This window comes from Tachysurus fulvidraco, chromosome 10, assembly GCF_022655615.1.
Source record: "Tachysurus fulvidraco isolate hzauxx_2018 chromosome 10, HZAU_PFXX_2.0, whole genome shotgun sequence".
Classification (NCBI taxonomy): Eukaryota; Metazoa; Chordata; class Actinopteri; order Siluriformes; family Bagridae; genus Tachysurus; species Tachysurus fulvidraco.
Window position 1 is genome coordinate 8,089,126 of NC_062527.1, and position 12,904 is coordinate 8,102,029.

General features: G+C 36.7%; 1 protein-coding gene across 16 annotated transcripts in view; it reads right to left on the bottom strand.

Moving 5' to 3' along the window:
* Positions 1-12,904, bottom strand: part of cadps2 (Ca++-dependent secretion activator 2) — a 115,099-nt gene that overhangs the window by 14,501 nt on the left and 87,694 nt on the right. For 8 of the 16 annotated variants that reach the window (XM_047819750.1, XM_047819748.1, XM_027173390.2 and 5 more), the window contains exons 14-21: positions 10,062-10,163; positions 9,283-9,346; positions 8,649-8,772; positions 8,312-8,415; positions 7,672-7,680; positions 5,191-5,347; positions 1,105-1,246; positions 663-782 (exon numbers count right to left, since the gene is read on the bottom strand). In XM_047819750.1, coding sequence (XP_047675706.1) covers positions 663-782; positions 1,105-1,246; positions 5,191-5,347; positions 7,672-7,680; positions 8,312-8,415; positions 8,649-8,772; positions 9,283-9,346; positions 10,062-10,163 — 822 coding nt within the window. The remainder of the gene's footprint in view (positions 1-662; positions 783-1,104; positions 1,247-5,190; positions 5,348-7,671; positions 7,681-8,311; positions 8,416-8,648; positions 8,773-9,282; positions 9,347-10,061; positions 10,164-12,904) is intronic. The other 8 variants (XM_047819751.1, XM_047819749.1, XM_027173383.2 and 5 more) reach the window with 3 other exon arrangements.

The following is a 12,904-nucleotide window of genomic DNA, read 5'->3' on the forward strand; positions in this document are numbered from 1 at the left end:
ACAGAAAAACAGAAACAGCAAAATACAAAAAGGAAAATATCGACACTTCAATTTCATTCGTAAACCGTGTCGGTGAAAGACGTAGAGAAAGTGAGAACTGACGGCTTAATGACTATCACTTCAAAATCAAATGAGTGAAGAAAGCCAAAATTTCCTCACAGCTCATACAGCATCCAAATGAGTACAAAAGGTTTAAGTTTATTATCATTAAATATCTGGCAAATGAATTCTTTGAAAGCAAGTACTGTAATTCTAAAGTCAAGTTAAGAAAAACGTCATGAACTGTAATGGAAATCGAAAATGTCTAATACAAATGTGTAATGTCTAATGCGAGATCACAATAACATAGCTGAAAGTACAACATCAGAAGTACAACAGCTCCAGGCTTACTTGCTCAGCTGCTCGACCAGACATTATAAATATAAATATATATATATATATATATATATATATATATATATATATATATATATATATATATATAAATATATATATATATATATATATATAGTCTGCTCTGATGCACTGAGTTGATGTGTTTTTGGGTGGATCTAAAGGTTCAAAAAGTGAAAACGCTTAATATAATAAGCGTTTACTATTAACTATAATAAGCACCGGCATGGCCATTAAATTTGGATGGTGCCCAGCTGGCCCATACACACGTGTTATCACATAGTGGTCCAATCCAGGAGGGGGTGGAGAAGCTGGGCATCTGAGGAAGATTGAGGGGCAGGTTGGGAACTTTAGGCAAAGGCACACTTGGCAGATTGTTGGTAATAGTCCTGCCAGAGATTGAAAAGAGAAAAAAATACAGAGAAGGGAAAAAAGACAGAAGAAACAGAAGAGTAAAAAAAGAATGACAGACACAAAGACTGAAGCACTGCAGAGTTTTACTTTGATGAAAATAGAAAGATAGAAAAGCTACATGTGATTTAGTGTTTTTTTTTTAATGAAAGTATTTAGGTGTCAGGGGGGGAGGGGGTTTGAACAAAATAAGAGAGAAGCCTTAGAGTTAAAAAGATCCAGTTGTATAAACCATGCTGTAAGACATTCTGTCATCATGTCTATTGTACACATGAAAGCCCCCAAACCTAAAGGTCTTACTTGACTGACTGCCAGGTCTCTTGCTCAAAGCCACGATGGACAGACTGGGCAATGGAGGACTCCATCAGATCAATATAGCGAACCACCAGAGGCATGTAGAGCTCCTGCAGGTGCTTGTGGAATGTTCCATTGCACAAGTGAGCTATAGCAGGGAAACAGATTTAAATAGTTAAAAAGCTTTAAAATTGTAGTAAACACATAACACTCTCTTTGTAAGAGTCTCAAATACAACTTTGGCATAAATTCAAGGCCAAAACCAGACAGCTTTGCATAAGTAGTAGCTGAAATTCTCTGAGAGACCACATTAAATTTGTAATGGTTAGAAATCCCTAGAAATGACTCTTAGAAAAAAAAGAAAAAAAATAGAGATCTATTTTTTTTTCCAAAATAAAGTAATAAAAAAAACATTTGTTGGAGAAGCTATCTAGTAGTGCGTGGGATAGAAGAAGCAGACGAGTAAAGGTGGCGCACATTCCCACAAATTCCTGTGGGATTTCATATGAGAGAGAGAGAGAGAGAGAGAGAGAGAGAGAGAGAGAGAGAGAGAGAGAGAGGCAGACAGACAGACAAGAGACAGACAGACAGAGAGAGGTGTCTCATTGGGCATCATTAGTTATAATTCCCTCTCACGCTGTTCCTTCATCATTAACACTAGCCTTTTTACTCTCGTGGGTGTGTGAGCACGTTTCACAACCATTTAACATCTTGAGACGATGATAAAACTCATGTGTGCATTTAGTGGCAGTAACAAGATGCAGCCTTCATGGCCAAGAGCTTGATATTTTATAAGCCCATTCACATGGGAATAAATGATTAGCAAGTATACATACACACACACACACACATTTATATATATATATATATATATATATATATATATATATATATATATATAGTATGTAAGAAATAATATTTTGTATGTAAGGAATAATATGCACACACTGCACTGTGTGAATAGAATCTGCTATATATCCCCACGAAAGTGTCTTATACCACTTATACCACAGCAATTAACTGATTAATAATGAATTCATTATTATTATGAATGAATGATGGTTAATAAGAACAAATCCTATATCATGTCATGTTGCTGAAATACCAGAAAGCACAAACTCCTCTCTCCTGTATGCTTTCCCATATGAGGAAACTTGCTGACTGTTACATAAAAGTGTGACGCCTGAAACTCCTAGTATAAATGCTAGGGTAAGTGTTTACTAACAGAAAGCATCATCACATCAATAATTATAGGCTTTTATTGTTAAACAACAACAAGGCTTTATTTTTTTTATTAAGCGTTAGATTATGTGGAGCATTTGCCATACAATTCCCTGGAAACGAGCCGTTACTATAGAAACAATAACGTATAAGAACTATTACATTACTACAGTATAAACCCATTATTTGTGTTACTGGAACTACTGCCAGACACATACATTTTCCCAAACAATTTAATGACACCATTTTTATTTAGAACTTGGGAGATACAGCCAATAAGTGCTCAGAGTATTTGGGAATTTTAAGAAAAATCTCCTGGTTGAAGCTCCGCCATGAATTTGGTCGAGAATGTGCCAAAAGTGAGAAAAGCTTTATCAGGAAAATTGTTAGGGATTTTAAATCTAAAGTTTTGAATTGGTTAACATGCTTCATGGCCACTGTATAACTCCATGTGGGTAAATTAATGAATTATTAATCTGAAATGCTAAAAAAAAATGAAAGAACACTTCTATAAGCAGATGCATCTAGATATTCAGTGGTTTTGCGCTAGATTGGGAGCAGATTTGTAGCAGTTCAGTCCTTAATGCACACATGAGCTTGTTACTTTATGTGTTCGGGTAGCCGAAATTGTTTTTTTTTTTTCAGGCTAACCTCAAAAGTGCAAGGTCCTATTTTTAAAAAGCGTGAAATTAAATGGTGGGGTCACCTCATGCTTTTACTTCCAGGCACTATAGTGTTATTTAAAATAACATGACAGGCCTTCAGTGCTGTTGGTTTGGTTTGCGGAGCTCTATTTGCAAGAAACGGATAATAAATGCTGCTGTCAAATGTAATCAGAAATGAGCATTTAAAATGCTGCTTTTCCAAAGTTTTCATCCCAGGGGAGAATCAACTAGTAGTGATTGTGTGGCCCCTCCCCCACTCTGTTTGCCAAATTACTCCTATGCCATTGCTAATAACCAAAACAATTCTTCCCTCTTTACTTCACAACTTCCAAGGATTTCTCATTATATTTCACTCTGTATGAAGAGAAGTGCTGTGACAGATTAAACGACTGAATGTGGAGCAGTGAAAAGTAATCAGACGAGAAAACAATGTGATTCTACTTCAGTCTCATAAAAATGTCTGTCAAAAACGACTCAAATACTACAAAAATTCCACTGCTGGGTGTGTCTTTACTTTACTCTGATAAATATGGATATAAACAGTGTATCTGATTATTTACTGAATGCCTACGTGTCAAATCACATCACGTGTATAGCTGAAGCTCAGGGTCAGAATAGAAAAGGAAATAGTTGAGGTAAAGAAGTAATTTTTAAGTTAATTTAACATTAAAGACAAGCGGACAGACGTACTGTACATATGTGAGAAACATACACACTTTATATTTGTCTTTACTGATTAGTATGTTTTGACTAGCTCATCACACAACTGCCTAGGGTTAGTGCCCACTAAACGATCTGCAGGGGGTGGTGTTCTTCGAACCCTGCCCAGACAGGGAAACACTCAGTTGTAAGTTCTATATAGAACAATGTAGTGCCTAATTGTGCCACAAAGCAGCTTAGTACATCAGCCTCTAGGTGTTCTGGTGTAATTGGTGTTCTATTCATTTTGCTTTGTCTCTAAATGCTTTTGCGACATGAAACTACACCTGTTTATTTATGGCCAGACATATTAAGGCAATTGATCTTCTCCTCCAATGATACACAAGCTGAACAGATCACGCTAGGCATCTAATTACTACACTGGCAACACCTTCTGTCCTAACAAGATTTGCTTTGCATTGCTGGAGTAAATTCTTGAAAATGTTTCTTTGAGGTCTTTCTTTGGTCTGACAGCATATTTTAGCTCTGAGCTAAGCAGTCCTGCTGTGCTTTAAAACACTGCAATGGGGACAAAAATAAACTAAAATACGAGACAAAGAAAACAAAACACAAAAACAAGTAGAAAAATCTGTAAATAAAAAGGGCATTAAGAAATTTTGGGGTCGAATAAGAAGATGAGAGAATGGAGAAAATGAGTTTGGGCTAGATACAGATAGGGATGACAAAAGTATATGAACACCTAACCATCACACCCATATGTTGGCTTTCTCCAAACTTTCTCACAAAGCAAACAGTTGTCTAGGACTGTTGTGTATACTGTAGCATTACAATATCCCTTTACTCGAACTAAGATGCCAAACATGTTCCATCATGACAATACAACTGTGAACAAAGCAAGATCCATAAACATATAGTTATACTGTGTGCACCAGGCCATGTCACATAACATCAGCACCTGACCTTGCGAATGCAATTTCCCACAGTCGCTCTGCAAAATCTCGTGCAAAGCAGAAGAGTGAAGAAGAGTGGAGGCTTTTATAACTGGAAATGGGGACACACTCTGTGTTAACGCCCAAACTTTTGGAATGGACATAGATTGGTGTGATGCATAGGTATCTAGAAACTATCTGAGCAGTGACTTAGATGAAATGATGTTAAATTACAAACAACTTGTGAAGAAAATAAAAGACAACCTTGAAGCATGGTCAAAAAATAAACTTCCTACAAAGGGAAAAAGATAATGTTAAAAAATAGTGGAAGCACTCTCATTTAACTAAATGTCAGCGATAGTCATTATCACAGTTGTTGTGTGAGTGTTAGACAATATTATGATATTGTTAAAAAAAATTTCAAATTATTGTTCGAATTGTGGTTTTGGTCTGCAATAGAACAAGAAGAGAGAAAAATAGCTAAATAACATTTCATGTATAGAGTATCTTGTAAATGTATCCTCCATTTTATGATACATATGGTGTCAACTGTTGACCAAAGTGTTAATTTCAAAAGAATTGGAAGAAAAGGGAAGAAAAAAATAAAGTTCACTTACGATCAGTACGTAAAAAATTGTTAAGCAACTGAAAGAGAGGAAAACTGTCCCAGGAGTCCTGTGGCTGCACAGCCAGAGCAGCATCCATGTCTACTGTGTAGAGAGACAAGAACGTTTCTGCGTGCTCTGCCATTGCCTCAGGCCACCAGCAGAAAGCCTATGGTGCACACACACACACACACACACACACACACACACACACACACACACACACACACACACACACACACACACACACACACACACACACACACACACACACACACACACACACACAGAGATGAATGTGACCTCTATCAGCCTTAAAAGTTTTGACTTTAGGGTAACTTTTAAAGGCTTCTCTATGAGGGATTTTTGTACAAGGAAAAAATAAATAAAATAATGACTTTGCATTCTCCTCCAATATGTCCTTGTACATTACTCTGAACATGATTCAATAATGATCTACATGATTCCTTCGATGCCCTGTAATGCCCCAGACCGTTTATAAAGAAGCAGCTTGTCACTGTACGTTGCTGTTGGCTTCGTGTTTTGGATCAAACATGCAACTCCAAAATATATGAGCTGCAGTATTGCCAAAGATTATTATATACTACTATTTTTGTTTAGACTTTTTTCCAAAAAAAAAAAAATTAAGATTTTTCTAAATGCTCTCTGTGCATATTATTTAGTAGATTGTTGTGAGGAATGGAAAAGACTGCAGTGCATCATTTATTGGTTTTGTGTAACTGAGGTTCCGGCTGCTTTCAGGTCATCCTGCAACTCCTTTTGAGTGACAACTGGCTATTATCAGTACCATTAGTTTGAGTTCATGTTGTCCCCTAAACATTTGCATTTTTTTTAAACATATCACTGCTTATACTTAAAAATAAATATTGCTTTCATCTACACAGTACAGGCAGATTAACACAGAAACACAATACACACAAAGGAATAAATGACAAATTCACATGGAACAACTGTGCACAACAATTATGTTCAAGGTTTGACTGAATTCAACAGAAATACACAAAACAAAGAAAGCTGATGTTACCAAACAAGCACAGCAGATGACAAACAGAATAATAAAAGACCTTGATAGGAAATAATATGGAGCCTCAAAATCTGAGGTACATACAGTGGGAGTAAAAGAGTCTAAAACACTGAGTCAGAAACCAGCAAAAAAACACAACTGAGCCCTCACTGTGCTGGGCATCATCCAAGAAGCTTCAAATGGCACCCAGAACCTGCTCTGAACATGTTCTGACCTTTCCTGCCAAACAAATTTAGAACCTCTTAGTGTTTTGCCAGTATTACACAGAAGCCATGGCCAGTTTTCATTGCTTTAGCATTTTCTTCTACAACCGTTCTTTGATATACATGCTGTATTCTAGATGGATTAAAAAAAAACTTCACTAATGTTCTTTTAGCACTCTCAGGTTTATTGCGCTTTCAAGTTATTCTTCAGTGAGATGAATAGACAATGGTTTCGTAGATGTTAGTTGTAATAGGACTCAATAACAGAGTTTTAAATGCTCATTCTTTGTGCACGCTCAATAACAATATGAAAAAGAAAAATTATTTTATTATATCAAATGTCTTTTTCGGATTGACTGGAAATTATCACACGTGTGAAGTGAAGACATGCTATTCTTCTCTTCTATAGTAACTGACAAGGGTTTTATTGTGCAGCTGTGTGTCCTGCATTGAAAGTCCTTCAGGTTCATTCTTGCACATCTAGAAGCTGGCTGTTGCCCTTTTAAGAGAGAGTGTAAAAGAAGCCCTGTCCATTTTGTCCCTCCTTACAGGACGGGCAAGAACACCCTGTCCATATCTTCCGACTTCAATCAAAAAGAAGTAGCACAATAGGAAAAGTCAAATGGAAAAAGAAATGTGTGATGAGAAGAGAAGAACGTTCTAAGATCTATTGAAAAATTCTATTGTGCGTGTATATCTTTGTGCTTCCCTGAGTGTGTATCAGGGCTGTATGGGAGCAAACACTAATTCTAGTGACATTCTGTATCTGGCCTTGAAGATGCTTATCTTCGAGTCTTTCAGAAGCAGCCTTTTTTTTTAACGGCACAGTGCCACCCGACCCCATTTATGACTCCTTTAAATCCCTTATCTAAAACACCACCACCAGCATTTAAATGCTGTTCCTACGAACGTTAAAAAAAGAATACATCAAGGAGTCTGCTTGACTTGAGCAGCTTTATCTTTCATCCATGTCTATATGGGGGTCAGGCTGCTTTCTGATAATCTCTGTATGAATTCTCTTAGTAGGAATTTCAGAGGTATGAAAATTATTCTTAAAGATGTGCTTCAAACATGTTCATTTTTCTGTGTAGCAAAACTGAAGGTTCCTAAGCAAACCAAAATTAAGGTAAATTATGAACACAAAATGTATAGAAAAAAACATATCGGTACCATACCATAAAAGAGAAGTATTGACCTGACATTAATATTTACTATAACACAGAACTAAAATGAGCGTTCACTTACCTCTTGTCCCTTAAGCATGTACAAAAACAGAGGAAAAGACAGCAGGAACAAGACAATTAAAAAGACAGATACACATCATCTAAAAGACCTACGAAATGTGAATTTTGACTATTCTCAGCAGCATCATGTCAATGTTTCCTTAGCAACAGCAAGTGGCACATTCATCTTATTAGGTGCCAACACTTTAGCATTATCATCATCTTCACACGTGACAGCTGTTTGTGGCTGGAGCCCTAAAAATAACTCTGCACCTCAGGAACAGATGTCTACTGCATGCATTTAGTCAAATAAAAAAGTCTCTGCCAACAAAGCCTCAACACCTAAGATTGGAATAAAAAAAAAAGAAAGAAAGAAAAGAAAACAGCATGTATAGATTTTGTTGTTATTTGCTAAACGGACATATGTGCTGTGGGCGTTATTTACATCTACTGCTGCTGTGAGCTGGTACTATATGCTGTTAGCCATCATGGTTACATGAAGGGGAAATGGACAGTGAGATGGTAAACGATGACAAATCGACAATAAACAAGGATTTGCCATTCCTTGCATCTGTTTTCCTTCAGGGTTCTGTCATTGTGATGTTCATGAGAAGTATCTGTACAGTATTGATTCTCTGTGGTTGTGAATCGGTGTGCTCTACCTCAGAATGATGTTCATCGTTCTGCTGGAGCACCTCCATACACAGCTCCCCTAACCGTATCATGTCTTCTAGCCTCTTCTCTGGTGGAACCTGAGGGCAGCTGGCTGAATATGGACACAAAAATAACTAAAATAAGAATTTACTGAGATCACCTTTCAGGCTTATACACAGTGTGTATATATATATATATATATATATATATATATATATATATATATATATATATAGAGAGAGAGAGAGAGACAGACAGAGAGAGAAATAGAGAGAGAGAGAGAGAGAGAGAGAGAGAGAGAGAGAGAGAAATAGAGAGAGAGAGAGAGAGAGATTAACTTTCAACCTTCAAACTGGGCATAATCAGTCAGTTGGGTGTAGTTAATAAGTGCAGCCTTTTCCAAACATTTCTGAACGACCTTCGTCATCTCCTCAGCAGGGACAGGTGTGGTGATGTCTTTCATAAGAACCTTCAAGCAAGAGGTTACACACACAAAAAAAATAATAATAATGTGTAAGAGGAAAAACAGAGTCAGCAGAGTACAATGCTAAGACATGATTCAGAAATGCTTCTGCATAACGCTGAACTGCATAATGAAAAATAGAAATTCCAGATTTACAGTATATATAAAGCTGGATTTAAAAAAATAAGACAGTTTGGAATTTAATCTTGCTATGACTGAATCTGTCAATCTGAATCTGTGGCAATGCAGTGACATTTATATGGGACTGGTCAAGATCACCGCTGTACTTAAATTGTGACTTAGTTTGTGCTCTCTGTTTTTAGCATGCTCACAATATATTCACTGTTTCCCACACACAGCTTATCTGTTCTCTCTAAAATACCCCGTCTCTCCCTGTATCATTTCAACCACAACTCCCCAGTCACCCCACCATGGTCCTCCTTAAGGTTTACTGCTTACCTGTGGGAAATGCTGCCAAACACACATGTACATAAAGCTGCATATTTAAGTGCTTACCCGCTCTAGTAGTGACAGTGTGGCTTTTAGAGCCCCCTCTGGGCGTCCAAAGGGGAAACAGTACCTACAAACAGTGGACAAAGAATAGTATCAATAAACACAACTATACAGTATATTAACTTTAAGAGCAAGCAACTTTATGCTTAAATGCATGCCATAATAATCATGACTTTGACCATGTACTAAAATACTATTTGTCTAAGATTAAGAGAAACTAATTTCCCTGAATTGAAGTGGAAAAAAGCAGAACAGGTGTCGGAGCATGAATAGAGAAAACACTGAAAAAAGGCCAGTGGTCCTTATGAATGCCGCAGGCCACAGGTGTGAGTGAAAAGCCCTCCGTGAAGAGGCATGTTGTTATCCTATTTGAGACATGAAACAAAGGAGGCACACTTAACAAGTGACTCACAGCTTTAATAAGTTTGGGCTGATGGCTCTATGTCTGCCCTACATTTGCATAATCCCTGAAGTTGTTTTCTAGCTATTGTCTAGCTATTGTTCAGCTCATTTTGTGTTCTTCCAGCCTAACTTATAAGCTTCATTATTGGTGTTCTCAGCTCTCTACAGGAGGGAGCAGCAGGAATCCACATTGAAACACCATATTAGACACCGTGTTAGAGACCAAAAAAAAAAAAAAAAAAATCTTAATTTAACTCTTTGGATTTTATCTCTAATAATTTGTGGTCTAACAGAAAACTGTATCATATCAAACATATAGTAGTATCATAGTTCTCGTGTGTTTTTTTTTTATTTTTATATTTTTTTATAGCAGTCCTCACCTGAAATGTGTAATCTGGGTCTCTAGCAGAGACAGTAGCCTGACCCGTATCTCTTCAAACTCCTCCTGTTCCTCCTCTGTGATGGTACCCATTCCATCAGGCCTAAAAAAAAATAAAAATAAAAGCAATCCATACAGTAGTTAATCATTTTAAATGTAAAATTTTTAAACAATCGTAAAAAATGCATCAGGTGTGAACACATATGCAAAAAGTGCTGAATGTTTATTTTGATTTATGAATCTCTGACAAAGTATGTTGCAGCATTGCAATTTTCCCTTCACTGGAACTAAGAGGCCCAATAAAGACATGGTTCACCAAAGCTGATGTGTGAGACCGTGAATGGTCTGCACAAAGCCTTGAACTTAACATCAATGAAAACCTTTAGGATGAACAGAACGGTTGTCTGTGATTCAGTCCTCCTCGCCCAAAATCACTGCTCATCCTCACTAATGTTCTTTTGGCTGAATGAACAAATCCCCACATCTAATGGAAGCCTTCCCAGAAGAGTGGAGTTTATTATCACAGGGAAGATAATCACTAAATCTGATACTGGCTGTTCAAAAAGATGTTCTTCTCTCTACAGATGTAATGGTCTGGTGTCTACAAACTTGTGTTTATATACTGTACAGTAGTGTATGTTCACATAAATTCAACCTGAATCTCATCTAAAATTTGTTATTCCTTTGCACACTACATGAGAGTTTACTCACTCAGAATCATTAAATGTGTAAAAATAAATAGCAAAATTAATTATTTACTTGGTGTGCTTATAATTGTGTTCATATTTATTAAATGAAAATCAAAACTGCATAACTCCCTGAGCCACATTTCAAAGTTTGGCCCAGATTCCAATAACAAATTTGTGCAATTTTTGAAAAAACAAAAAACAAAAACAGAAAACAAATTCCACTTCCACTACATCAACATAGCTATTTCCCTGTTTTTTAACACATCTTATTCAACTAAAAATACTTGAAACATTTTTGAGTAAATGCGACACTGCAGATAAATAAACTAATTAATAGCAGTCAGACTGTAATAGTCAGAGAACGCTTGAAGTGCTCACAATACAAATAGTGTAAAAAAATAAACAAATAAAAAATAACAAAGTACACAACGTTGTACAATAAGATATGTCGGCATTTGCAATAGTAAATTGCAGTAAAACTGACATAATAATATGACTTATTTTAACCATGTAAATACTATTATAATGAACAAATATTTGTCATTTTTAAAAGAAAAGCGATGGCTACAAAAACCATCAATTTATCATATTTCTTATAAATGTAATTTACATAAATGGCAGAAGACTATAGGAACACATTGGGTGTAATGTAATCAGCATTAAAACAAGAAACGTACAAAATGTGCTTATTTAAATGCGTCTGTCTTTCTTTGCAACAAATGACAGATTACATATGCACAAAGTTAACAGGTCAAGTAGCTGCAACTCATTAACCGTAATCCAAAAGTAAACTACAGATTTTACACTTGAACTACAACGATCTATTGAAAGGCTTTGCCTCCGACTGCCCAAAGCATCGCCGCTTTCTTTTTAAATGGCAGAGCTCCGTACTAAAAACCAAGCTCTCTCTTTACGTTGCTGTTTTAAGTGCAACTTGTAAACTGGTCTGTACTCCAAATCCCTCTCTATTAAATGAAATCCCCTTTCTTCTTCTTGACAAGAGCCAGCTAATCCGACAAGAGCACAATAAAGGGTCTAAAGGGTTGTGCTGGATTTTTGTGAGTGTGCATGGGTGTGTGCATATATGTGAGAAAGAGAGAGAGAGAGAGAGAGAGAGAGAGAGAGAGAGAGAGAGAGAGAGAGACCAACTTTGTCCTGAGCTTGTTCTTGAAGACACATTTCGTAAGAAAAGACAGAAGGGGTGTATTTAAATCCTTCTCACCCCCCCTGCCACTCCCCACACCATTTCTCCTGCCTTTCTCTCCCTCAGTTTCTGCTCATTATTTCCACAGTAGGCCTCATAATTGAACAGCTGCTAACAAGAGGCCTGGGAATTGAACTACAAGCGCCAGGGTGAATTGCTCTGTTCTGTTGCTGTTCCTCTCTTTGTGAGAGTGCTACTTAGTCAAAGGATCAAGCTGTGCTTCTGGTCATCACTAAACCATGATGAAGTATTCACTACACACGGTAACCTTTCATCAAATCCTTCATTCGCCTCACAAAGACACTGAAAAACTAGATGGCAGCCCAGGAAAAGCATCAAATCCTAAAACTATTTTAGCGGTACAGGTATTCAGCATAAACGTCATTTCGTGTAACAGCAGAGAAAGCAAATTAAAAAGTGGACATTTTCTAAAATTGAGTCTCAGCTAGTGCTGCATCATGTTTGGCTTGTTGGGAGTGGGGCTTTGAGAGGCAAACTTATTGTCCGTGTCTAATGAAGCAAGTGTGTGTGAGACGAGCTAAACGCTGACCTGGTGCTCAGCTACTCAATGAGGGTGAATCAGTTTAATCAGCCCCCAGAAAGTACTGCCATATCAACATGCTTGTTTAGTTGGTTATAAAAGCATCACTTATCATTTAAGTATCGTAAGCGTTCATGCTATCTTTAACTTCGTGTCCAATAGGTTCATTGATTCCTATTGAAAATATGCAAACAAATTTGTAAAGTCCTCAGGGGAACCTGAATTTTGTCAATACACTGCAAAAAAAAACTGGCATCTGAGCAAGTGATAATATATAAAATCTAATCATATGATTACAAATGATATAGAAATATATAAATATGGATACACCGAACATAAGGTTATTACACACATTTCTAGGCAATTTGAATTAAGTTGGCAGATTATTTTGCTTCTTTATTTATGTTAAT